This window comes from Choristoneura fumiferana, chromosome 11 (assembly GCF_025370935.1).
Source record: "Choristoneura fumiferana chromosome 11, NRCan_CFum_1, whole genome shotgun sequence".
NCBI lineage: Eukaryota > Metazoa > Arthropoda > Insecta > Lepidoptera > Tortricidae > Choristoneura > Choristoneura fumiferana.
The window spans coordinates 16,892,657-16,905,523 of NC_133482.1; the positions used below are offsets into that span (position 1 = coordinate 16,892,657).

Below are 12,867 nucleotides of genomic sequence, written 5' to 3' on the forward strand. Positions count from 1 at the left end.
GATGCTCAACTACCAGAATGCAATGTAATACTGCAATGTTATAGCACGCGTACATGTAGGTATAGCCGAGGAAACTGAATCACGTACTGGTACTGGGGTAGAACCGTTGTACTACAATGTTATGTTGACATCCCATACATTTGCCAAAGAAATCATAGCGAAATAGATCACGAAAAGGATCATCAGAGACGAACAACAGAGATCAACAGAGATCACGGAGAGGATCAAAGGATCAGCACATTGGATTTAGTTTCCATGACTGTCTATGAGAAATACGGCTATTGTGGTCTTGCCCTCCGCAATTGTCAGACCAAAACATGTTTTTTTATATATACTATCAAATTATGTGTTCGTAGAACAGTTTAAACGGTCCGCACGCAGCGACGGCTAGCGCGTACACTGAGGCTACTGCCAGTTACACTGGACTTCCCCGGCCCCGCGACAATATCGGTGCCGCGTATAGTGGTGCATGTCGGTTGCCTCAGTATACGTTGTACCGATTAGCAAAACGGTGTAAGATGCATTCATATACGTCACTTTATTTCCAAAACTAATAGGAATATCCGTGCAAATTTTTGTGGTAGGTAAATAAGGAAATATTAATCACAAAATGCAAAAAACTAAAAATCAGAAATTTGTCACTTGTACCAGTATACGTAGGAGGTATCGAAACAAAAGTAATAAAATATAGATAGATATAAAAAAATCAATGAATGATTGAATGAAATGAATGAATGAATTCGAACCCGCATCTCATAGCCATACGTGCTGAGTGTAATCTACCTACCAACTGCACCACATCGTGCCCCAAACCATCCAAAGCTTATAATATATCTCTCTGAGTTCCCTATCCGCACTGGCCCCGTGTGGGAACTACGGCACAAGCCCTCTCATTTTGAGAGGAGGCCTGTCCCCAGCAGTGGCACGTAAACAGGCTGGGATGGATGGATATCTTTCCGAAGTTATCATATCTTTTCAAGTTTTCAAAGTTGTCTTTTTAAATTTTTGACTTACCATGTCGAGTGGAGTTTCATTGTTTAGGTATAACTCATTGAGTGATGATTTATGGTATTTTTTGTTTTAAAAGACATTGGAAAACATGGGCATGAGGAGCCACCAAAGTCAGTTCTTTTTATTTATTAATTGCTTCGAAGAATTTTTTGACTTCCTTTAGACCCATGAACTTGAAATGTAGTGATATTTGTTTATAATATAGGTATTTTACTGACAAATACAAATAAGTATAACTGAACTAAAATAATTTCTTTGCTAACCCGCGACCGCGACCTTTATGATAGCTAAGTTTATACAAGAATATGCGTATTCACGCAGTTCCTCCACCTCCACACTCTGAGAACACACACAAATCACACAAACCCGTCTATCACCACCAACACCGCAATACACTGACGCGTTTCGAACTCAACCAGAACTCATCTTCAGAGCAACACAACCGTACACCATTGTTGACAATTCTCGCCCTGAGAATGTCGTTGGTTGATTAATGAGACGTCCTTGCGCACCCTGCGTCTTTTTTGTATAATACTTAGACCGACCGACCACGCGCAGCCTCGCGGGTTCGAAGGGCAGGCCGCGCCTTGGTCTTTGGTGTTGATGATGATGCCGATGTAAAGGCAGACCCTCTCCGGAGCCCCTGAGATCGGTCTGGACAGCTGCCGTATCCTGTGGCCAGCTCCCGCCGGGTTCTTGGTGGTGGTTGAGGTTATGTCGATGAAATTAAACCGCGATTGAGTTCACCACTATATTTTCATGTTACTGTTACCGTAAAAAAGTTTATTACTAAAAATATGAATGAGATGAGATGATCCTAAGTCTAATTTTAGAAATATTATATTCGACAAATTATGACGTTTCAGATACTCAAAGCGTGTCAGTAACGGGTGTCAACTTTCAACACACCTAAAGTCGCTATTCTTAACTCTTCATCGGCAGAAAGTTAGCAAATGAAAAATATGAATTCCAATTCTCTACAAAATTAATAAATCACAATTCGGGTTTACAGTCACTTTCAATAAATTAATAGCGATGTCAAGATCAGTGTAGCGAAACGACATTTTCTTTGATTCCTGCTACACAATTTAGCAAAGTTTACTTAAATGAGTCGTCTCAGGTTTTCTTTCGTGAATTTCTCTACTTGATTACATATTTGTTCCTCAAAAACCCAATGGAAATATTTTCCAGTCATCAAAGGCTTTTTTTATGCAATCCTAAAAATATTTTATCAACCGTATTCCCGCGATATTTGTTAAAATAAAAGTTGACGCTGCACTTTACATTTCGGATTCCCGCTCTTTCAGCAACGTGCTGGCAATCCACTCGATTTTGACGAGTAAATAACATTCCATACCAATTTGAACATGGAACGCTGATGCTGTAATTTTTGGAAATTTCAAATCGTTCTCTATCGTTCGTTTTCGATCAGTGCGCTCAGTGGCGCGGTGACGTACGCACGCCTGTTACGCGTCGCATCAAAACCCGATATGCGTATTCACGCGCGGCGGTAAAAAAATTCAGTGATCATTAAGATTAATTAATATATAAAAATAGCAATAAATAAATAGTAAAAAAAATACTAATTTAAACTAAGGTTTCTGATTAAATTGACGCTGCTATTGGGTTTTAAATAAATCAAAGTATTAACTTGACGTGAGTGATTGATTGTTGCGGTTTTTCGGATTTGGTGTTTAAATACGGTTGTATTTGCGAATGTTTCCGTTGGCAGTTATAATAAAACTGGACGTTTAATTTTTTTTTACTTTTTGACGTGGAATGACATAGAGTGGTTTAGATGTGGCGTCTTATCTGTGAGCGGGGGTGGTGTGTGCCACTCTTGATCCTCTGGTTTGGTGTTTTGGCGATCAAAGTACTAGGATATGTGGAAACAGAGGAGTTCATCAGCGACCTTGACAAGCCAGGTAAGTGTATCGAATGTATTGTCTTGTTGCCCTTATACAGGTACTATTTTACTGACAAACGAGTGGAAGGCGTGATGGCCTTGTGGTTTGACCTATAGCCTCTCAAGCAGAGGGTTGTGGGTTCGAGCCCGGCTCGCACCTTGCGTTTTTTGGAATTTAAGTGCGAAATTTTATTTGAAAATTTACCACGAGCTTTACGGTGAAAGAAACCATGAGTGCCAATGCCTCCTAAGACCTTCTTTGACATGCGATTGATGACCTTAGCACCCCTTTTACTTATATACGTCTTAGAGAAACCTAATAGGTAGGTACGAGTCGGGGGGAGTGAACATGAAAATGTTAAAGATTTATTGGTACATCATCGTCTTGGTTCTGATGTCCTCTCAATCCTTTCAAGGGTTAACTGGAAGAGATCCGTTTAAAGGATAAGTTTGCCTTTGTACCTACATCTTATTATTTCATGTGTTTTGTGTATAAGTAAAGTAAAGAGTGCAATAATTAAATGATTTGTTTCACAAAAACACTTTTTGCATAAAATATCGGTTGTCCAGACTCCAGACTTGTCTGGAGCCTTGACAACCGAGCCTTGGCTAAGCCTTGGCTTAGCCTGTATCTTGGCAGTCTGCGATACAATACAATAAACGAATCTCCGCAGAGTAACTCGGGGGCAAGAGCTAGTAATATTTCGTCTTATTAAAATCGTGTTCTTAATTAATATTAAGTCGGTTTTAACGGACGGGATCAAATTAACTAAAGCATTAAATTTACGTCATTAAAAAACCCCGCGCTTTTATAGCCGGTACATTGGTACCTATGTACTACGGTTGTTTATAATGCGGGATAAAAATGATTCCGTGGAAATAAAGGGAATTCCATTTTTAGGGCCGCCTCATACACTCGGAATTCTGTTTGGGAATTTCGATCCGAAATTCCGATTCGGAATTCCGTAAATACATCACACACATAAGCTTATTTCAATTCTAAACGCACAGGCTACCATGCGGAATGGGCGTTTTGGGAAAAAAAGTGGTTTTTACTACTCAGAATCAAGAGCACAATCGATTCCGATAGTTTAAAGAAAATCCCGAAAAAATGACACTTGCGATATTTTTATCATAAGTACACTCAGTATGGGCGTGACAAAACTGTCTCATAAAATTTTATAGGATTTGATTCTGAGTAGAAAAAAAAAAACAAAAAAAAGGGTACCCTTTTTTGAAAACGCCCAATTCCGAATCAGAGAAAAGTTCGAACGGAAAACTACTGTCCGTATGTGGTAGGTCCATAGATTTGTATGGATTTACTGCGTTCGAAATCACCAATCGAAATTCCGAAACGGAAATTTGGCGCAAAATGAGCGGTTCTATAAGTAAGACGCCAATGTCTGTCTGTTTGTCTGGGGCATCGTAGCTCTCAAACGGATTGATTGATTTCGAAGTGGTTTTTTATGTGAAATTGAATTTCCTTACGGTGGTTCGTAGCTGTGTTTCATTAGAATTGGTTTAGTCATTTTTGAGATATTGACCTTTGAAATGACAATGTCGATGATTTAAACTTTTCTAAAGTGGTAAGGTCATTGTTACACATACATAACATATATGATAATAGGCATAATAATAATATACTTATCTCATTAGGGTTCCGTGCCGCACAAGAAAAAAGCGGAGTCTTTATAGCAACGTTTTTTTAACCTCGTGCCTCGACCCGCATTTGCGGGTGATATTGGGATGGGCCGCGGGGACTCTCTGAAAAAAAATATATTTGTATTTGTTTTTATATTTTACTTTGACGTCAATTATTGCGGTATTTTAGAGTCGCGGACTACAAAGTAAATTGATAGTAAACTCAAATAATATTTATTGCCAAAAAAACTAGCTCAATACAACTAAAAAAAAAGCTCAATACAATTAAGAAAAAAAAAACAGTAAAATCTATATAAATAAAAATGAATCTTAAAATGTGTTGCTAAGCGCAAAACTTGGGAACGACTGGTCCGATTTCGCTAATTCTTTTTTTGTTGTGTTCATTACTGTCAGGAGAAGGTTTTTATGAAGAAAATACAGAAAAAACAACGGGGGCGAAGCGCGGGCGACAGCTAGTTTAGAATAAAAATAAGTAACAACTAAAAAGTCTAAGAACGTTAACTATTAGACTTACTGCTAGGTTAGGCAATGGGTCCCAATCTCAGCGTGTGCTAACACTGGTAACACTGGGTCGCCATCGAAAAAGGTTAAGAACCGCTGCCTTATAGGAATTACATAGTTATCCGTCTTTCTGTCTATCCGTCTGTCAATTTTATTAGTTCAATGTGTATTGCTCACAGGGAAACAAAGTTAGGGACCACAGTAAACTCAAGATTAGTGGAACGATACACTTGAGGCTTAAGCGTCTAACGCATGCGGAGCACTGAACAATTAAATTGTGGTTTAACGAGTTAGAATGAGAGAGTTGCATCTGTACCCCTAGTGTAAGTTTTCGGTTACCAAATACGTCTCGATCGCGTTCGCGTAAAATCTCAATTTGTATGGAAACACGAACATCGCAAACGTTCCGCTAGAGGCGCTGTTCGTGTTTCCATATAAATTGAGATTTCAACGCGAACGCGATCGAGGCGTATTTTGTAATCGAAAACTTACACTAAGGGCACTGGATAGGCAGCGTCTATTTCTAAAAATAATTAATCTTTGACATAATTCATAGAGGTTAGTAAAATATAACAAAAATACAGACTGCTTCGCTCAAAGAACAGATAAACCGAACCTTGCACATGGTAGGACCTTGTGCAAGGTCCGCCCGGATTGCTACCACCGTCTTGCTCGCTAATCCTGCCGTGAAGCAGCATTGCTTGCACTGTTGTGTTTCGGCGTGGAGAGTAAGACAGCCGGTGACATTACTGGCACTTGAGGTATCCCATCTTAGGCCTCTAGGTTGGCAACGCACCTGCAATACCCCTGGTGTTGCAGATGTTTATGGGCGGTGGTGATCTCTTACCATCAGGAGACCCACTTGCTCGTTTGCCATCCAGTCGAATGAAAAAAAACGTACCGGAAGACGAAGCGTTGGCAGGCCTCCCACCAGGTGGCGGCGTTTCATGATATGCCTAGGAATTTCATAATCTGGCGTATTTATCTCAAGACTTTTCTTTGAAGTAACGTTACGTGGTAGCCGTCCTTAAGTTAAAGTTACGAAGTCATGAAAAAACAAAAAGGTCCTAAACACATAGACTTAATATTATGTATGATACGAGAATCGAATCAAGTACCCTTCGTTAGGTAACCAAAATAAAACTGGAAGCATATTCGAAACTGCCCTTAAGGAAGTAGACCGTAGAATTCAAAGTTGTCGGAGACGGTTTGACCTTTAGGCTACGACGACGTAGCCATGAAACGTGATAACGAAATATGAAGAAAATAAGCAATTTCTTTATAAAATAATGTCACGTTCAAAACGAGAACTAGGCTCACAGTTAACATAATCATTCAGTTTTATATAGTAGATCCTACTAATATAATAAATGCGAAAGTTTGTAAGTCTGTTTGTTACTTCACCGAGACAACTGCTGAATTGATTTATGTAGGTGAAATTCGGTATGTAAACTAAACTAACTAAACTAAATAGTTTGAGTCCCGGGAAAGGACGTAGGATAGTTTCTATCCCGGAAAATTGCATAATGAGGGCTATCGCGAATGAATTCGCCGCTAGAGGCGCTAGTGTAGCGTGAGGTCTCCGAAATGTCAAATCTCATAGTTTTTGGGTGAGCTACGCGGGTTTATTTATAATTAGAATAATATTGTGAATATTTTGCAATCATCATCCCAGCCTATATGTATACGTCCCACTGCTGGGCACAGGCCTCCTCTCAGAACAAGAGGGCTTGGGCCATAGTTCCCACGCGGGCCCAGTGCGGATTGAGAACTCGCACGCACCATTGAATCGCTTCGCAGGTTTGTGCAGGTTTCCTCACGATGTTTTCCTTCACCGCAAAGCTCATGGATTTTGCAATATTTGAAATTAATTATGGCAAATATGCGTTCCGGGGCAATGAATGTCTGTGTTTTGAGACAGTTTTTTTCTTTCGGAAAGCTTTGTCCTCCCTTTTTTCCGAACTAAACAGGGACTATGCAACACTGTGGCATGTTCGATATTTATATGGTACGGTTTAGAGGTGTATTAAATATGATTTTAATCTAAACTGTTTTCACGCCCGTAATAACAGACTTTCAAAGCCATACTTAAAAACATCACGCAATAGTGCGCCATCTAGTGAGACAAAAAACGATAGCCCTCATTCCAGCGGGATAGTGAAAACCGAATTCTACGCGGAGTCGCGAGTAACGGCTAGTATGAAATAAAGTTAGATCCTGGCGTCTGTCTGTACGTCTTTTAACTGCAACAAGTTTTGTATTGTATAGTATTGTAAAACTCTTTATTGTACATAAAACACATGAAAATAACATAACACAGGATAATAAGCTGTACAAAGGCGAACTTATCCCTTAAAGGCATCTCTTCCTTAATGTGGATTTCATTATAAGTTACATAATTTTCGCAGAAGGTTTTTATGAATAATATCTAAAATCAATTTCTTACTTCTTTCTATTGTTAAATGCTTTCCTTGGCAGCGGAGCGTGCAAAAATATCTGACATGACCTGCCCTATAAATATCTGACATGACCTGCCCTATAAATAGAGTCGTTTCAGATATTTATGCACTCTTTGTTGTGTCAGATATTGGTGCTGGTGACTGTACCTCTGCTTTCTGTATAGCTTGATATATTGTGAGGTTCGATAAAGAGTCATTGAATTAGAATCTGAACGCATTAAGAAACAAGACGAGCGTTTAGTATTGAAAGGCTTACGATTTTTAACTATAATATTTTTCACCTACGATGAGTTCTGTGACGTTTCGAGTTTGACAGTTTTAGAGATGTACCATTTATCGAGTGAACTAACGATTTTTCTAAGAGTTATTAGTGGCTATTTTTGGAGAAGTTGCATTATATTTTAAAAAATAACATTTTTCCAGTTTTCCGTCCGCCGAGCCACCGTTATCTCGTTCTCGGTCGAAATAATCCCTCAAACGAATTACAAACTCCTGACTCTGGGAGTTCAAAACAGTATTTTTAGACCGTTTCGGCATTTTGCCAAATAACAACAAACTTAACGAGAAACAGTAACAAAATTCAACAACAATAATAACAGAAATGAACAATACAAAATACAATGCAAAGAAAATGCAACGGAAACTCAACTCGTATACAAGGCAGGCGCACTCGTACTGAACTGACAGTGATACTGACAATCACTGGCCACAAGAGGCACAAGATGGCTGCGGCCGTGTTCCAAATAGCCGTGTTTACAAAATCTTGCAAGTTTTGTTTTAAAATTAAAAATATCTTAGTGTTCATTGTTATTGAATAATGAGCCGCGGTAATTGCCGATAATGTTGTGTCACGTCACTACTCTGTCCCGTTTCACACAGTGCATTACTTATTTAAAAAAATAAATATTTTTTTGTCGTGTTCGATGGAGTCTATCTGATATTTCTATATATTTTTTAAAAGTACAGTTTTACATTTTTTTTTATTATTTTGCTTCAAAATGGAAATTATTTAAAAAACATATTTTGCGCACATAGTATGCGTAATTCGGAAAAATTTCAAGTGTCACAGAACTCACCATAGGTGAAAAATACAATAGTCATAGGTAGAGAAGTCGGCAAGTGGCGAGTTGTCGTTCATTGTGGCGTTCTAAGGGGCAGACTTCCGGCTGATTATGATGATGATAGGTAAAGAATGAAAGAAGGGTTTGGAATAAAACAAAAGAGCACGTTTAGGTAGGTACTTCTAGTCCAGACAGAACCATTTCAAGGGAAATATAACCCTGTTAGTGGGTTCTACAAATTTGATATTTAAATTAAGTTCCCGATCGCGTTCACCTCGCTGCACTCTAAGTAGTTCTTACAAACTTCATAATAAAGTTTTAAAAATGTCTCCATTCTAGTCGTTACTTTAAACTTTGCAACGGAATCTCATCTATGCGCTCTCATATAAGAACCACATAAGTAGAAACCCGCAGCTTTACTTGCGGTAGTTAAATTGCAATTCCGATACTATACCTACTAAAAAAGCCGTGGTAGCTTAGTGGTTTGACCTATGGCCTCTTAAGCAGAGGATTTTCGGTTCAAACTCAGTCATTGTGCACATGTACTATTTTTATTCAATGACTTAAATCACGATTACTTTTAATACATCTATATTTCTGGGACCCTAGTGAAAAAGGGGTTAAGTCTGTAGAATTTACACAACTATTTTCTATTTTCTGTGTAAAGGGGTTTAAGTCGAAATCAGCTATTCAAGTTCTGCAAAATTAACCCCTTTCTCACTAGGGCCCCAGATTTAACGCAATAGATTCGCCATTTGAAGTAAGGGATATTTCCAAACATCCCTGTCCATGATTACTCGTATATCATTAATTTTATAATATACTCAGCGGCGCAAAATTTGGCCAACTACATACAAAATAACCTATTTCTGCGTACATTTGAGGGCCAGATTTTGCCGCTCAGTATAGTTACGCCTTAGGTATTAATTTCTTGTTTTGAATTTTGTGTGTTTGATCAGTAGGTAACATTTTTAAAACTTCTGTCATAAAGATGTATGTAACACGTTAGATGCAAAGATATTGACTGAAAATCGGCGCTGCAGAAGGCAAGTATACTTACTGCTGCAGCACAATGCTAAAACAAGTTCCTTTTCGACATCATCAAATCTAGCTACACACACATGCTCGCACAGCTACCTACTACCATGTGTGTACAGGGCATGCTACTATCGAGCATGCTTTGTAGTGGCATGCTCTTTAATAGCAGGCCTTGCATATTTTCGAGCATGCTAGTTGATGCGAGGGTGGAAGGGGGAAAGGTAATAAGCAAGTGTGAACGCGTTTGCTTAATGAGCATGCAAGTATTGGTAGTGCTTGAGAGTTGCAAGCAAAAAAAGTTACTAAAAATGAATTTGTTATAAATTAATTAATTTACTACCGCTGAATTTACGAAAAGCCGTAACGGCCACAGGGTTGCAGCCGTAGGCCGTGGATTATGAGATAATTGGCCTGAAAGCCGTAGAACACGATAATTGCCGTGGCAACACTGAATTTGAACTGGCAGAGAGCATGCTATCAAAAAGCGTGTGTATCGGAGTGTTTGTTTTTAGCATGCTTATTGCTAGCAAATGTAAACAGTCCATGATCATGCTCCTTACTGGCAAGCTCATAAGCATGCTTATCAGCATGCTAGTAACGAGCATGTGTAACAGTAGCTTTTCTTAAACGTAGCTCTCATAAGGTCACCGGTAAGCAACCATGCGGGTGAATTGTCTCAGTTCATCATCCAATGTTTTTGGAATTTGTTTATTATTTAAGAGTACTTTTTGATGTCGAATAAAAGTTATTACAAAATTGGTGACTAAAGCACAAACGGACGGTATTACGGAAGCAACCCTGAAACCTGACAGGCAACTTGCATAAATACCGTTCGAGACAAACAAAATAATAAATCTAGAATCAAGCAACAACTTTTGTGCCCGCGGGCGTGGTTGCTAGTGATGCTAACGCCGACAGTCCAATTTTTATATATGCAAATAAATGTATATCGCGTCTTTTTTATTGGGTTAACTTAGCCAGATGGTTTAATTCATTGGTAGAAACTACCTTTAATTCTTTGCCCAAATAAAAAAAATCTTTCATAATTATTATTGTGCATACACCAGCGACGAAATTTCGTGGTTTATGTGAAATTCCCATTCCGCATTTAGCTCACATATGCACTCGAGAGAGGCCTCAGTAGGGACGGGACGTATAATAAGCTGGGAAAATGAGATCTTTCCAAGTAAGGAATATTTTTAATGTTTATATTATAACGTAGTAAACATCCCTTTGAGTTCTCAAGTCTTTTTCAATAAAATGTGCTATCTCTCGAGCAAACGCGACTTTGTGATTTACCAGGTCCTGTCGACTTAGCTCTGTGCTTTTATATAGCTCTCATCATCATCATCATCATCATGTCAACCGAAAGACGTCCACTGCTGGACATAGGCCCCCAAGGCTCACCACTCAGACCGGTCTTCTACTTTCCGCATCCATCGCGATCCCGCGATCTTACCCAGGCTTGGCTTTTAGCTATTCGAGTACGTAAATAATAGAAGCAATAGGTACACGTGTTAACGTTGAAAAGAATGAGTGTTGTCCAGTAGTGTAAAATGGAAATTCTCGCTAGGTAACCAGTGGCTGGATTATCTAACGATCACCTTTATATAATGCGAGGAAGGGCAACAGAGAGATCACTCACCATCTCTTTCTAATCTCATCGTATACCGTGTGATAAAAAGAAGTCGTGAAAACGATTGTGATTCCGAGTATTTTAGACAATACTTAAAGCTTCAGGAGAACGAGTGAGCATGTTTTTTATTCATTTATATCGGGGATCTCGGAAATGTTCTAATGATTTCGATGAAATTTGCTATGTGGGTTTACGGGGGCGAACAATTGATCTATCTCTGTGAAAACGGGTACTTTTGTACTTGTAAAATGTCACAAATAAAATGTCTCCCTTTTCGTTTAGTTTTTTCTTTTCACTTACACCTTCGCCACACTATTCATCGTGACTTGGCGTAAAGGACAGGCAATTTTGTATTATGCCGCAGCACCATAGGGACAGTCCCATCACTATCATCTTATACATTTTGACACAAAGAGGAATCGACTCTGATTGTACTAAACTTCAGAGGTAATTTACCTGGAAAAGTTCTTAAGAACAAGTCGTATTTGAAAGGCGTAGAAGTTTTCGATGGATGCTAAATGAATACTAAATGATAGTTTATATGTTTTCAAACATGTCTGAATAAATTTTCTTTTATATATATTTAGGTATTTCATATGTCTAACAAAATCAAACAGCGAAAATAGTATTACTTGCAAGTTACAGGTATAAAGAAGTCCAATTTATACATCTCTAATTCCAATTTGAGGGACCACATGTAGGTCTGTAGTTTGCTGATTGGTTTGTTTATTTATTTTCTACTAGCCTGTTGCCCGCGACTCCGTCCGCGTAGTGTTTCATTTATCGGGATAAAAAGTAGCTTAAGTATGTCACTCTCTGGCCTATAAACTATCTCTATGCCAAAAATCACGTGGATCCGTCGCTCCGTTTCGACGTGAAAGACGGACAAACATACAAACACACACTTTCGCATTTATAATATTAGTATGGATTTTCTATGTTGTCACGAATAAAATGTTTTCTTTCTATCTCTCTAGATAGTGTCTAAATTTTGTCACGATCGCTAAGAATATACAGCTCTGAGTTGCAATCCTATCCTAGGTACTAATATTAGAAATGTGAAAGTTCGTGAAGATGTTTGGATCGATTCTACACGTGGATTCTTATTTCCTTATCAGGTATGGGATCCTGAAAATTTACAAGAAAAAATACTTTTCTCATGAATGATTACAAGAAATACAAAGTAATGTATGTATTGCGGCCCAAACACTTGATGGAATACTGTAATAGCTTTTACTAGGAAATCTTATTATTTTTCAACTTGAGAGTACCTACTTACGACGGAATTATTCTTAGAAGATCGTACCGGGGATTTTCAATAAATATTTGCCCCTTAGAGTAAACAGTAATATAAGATAGTATTCATATGATAAATGTTTAATTTTCCTTGACGTTTCCGTTAATACGTCCCGTGTCTAATAGAAAACTGAGTTTTTTATTTAGTATTTATACAATTCACTAAGCACAGTCACCATCATTAATATCTGCCACAGCGGAGCGTGCAAAAATATCTGACACGTCCTTCCGGCCCTAGAAATAGAGTCGTATCAGATATTTATGAACGCTTGTTGTGTCAGATATTGGTGCTGGTGA

At 38.4% G+C, this 12,867-nt stretch overlaps 1 protein-coding gene across 1 annotated transcript in view; it reads left to right on the plus strand.

Annotated features, from left to right (window-relative positions):
• The first annotated feature begins 2,469 nt into the window (after positions 1–2,469).
• Positions 2,470–12,867, plus strand: part of LOC141432873 (neural cell adhesion molecule 2-like) — a 141,338-nt gene continuing 130,940 nt past the window's right edge. The window contains exon 1 of the mRNA XM_074094683.1: positions 2,470–2,936. Coding sequence (XP_073950784.1) covers positions 2,810–2,936 — 127 coding nt within the window. The 5' untranslated portion in view covers positions 2,470–2,809. The remainder of the gene's footprint in view (positions 2,937–12,867) is intronic.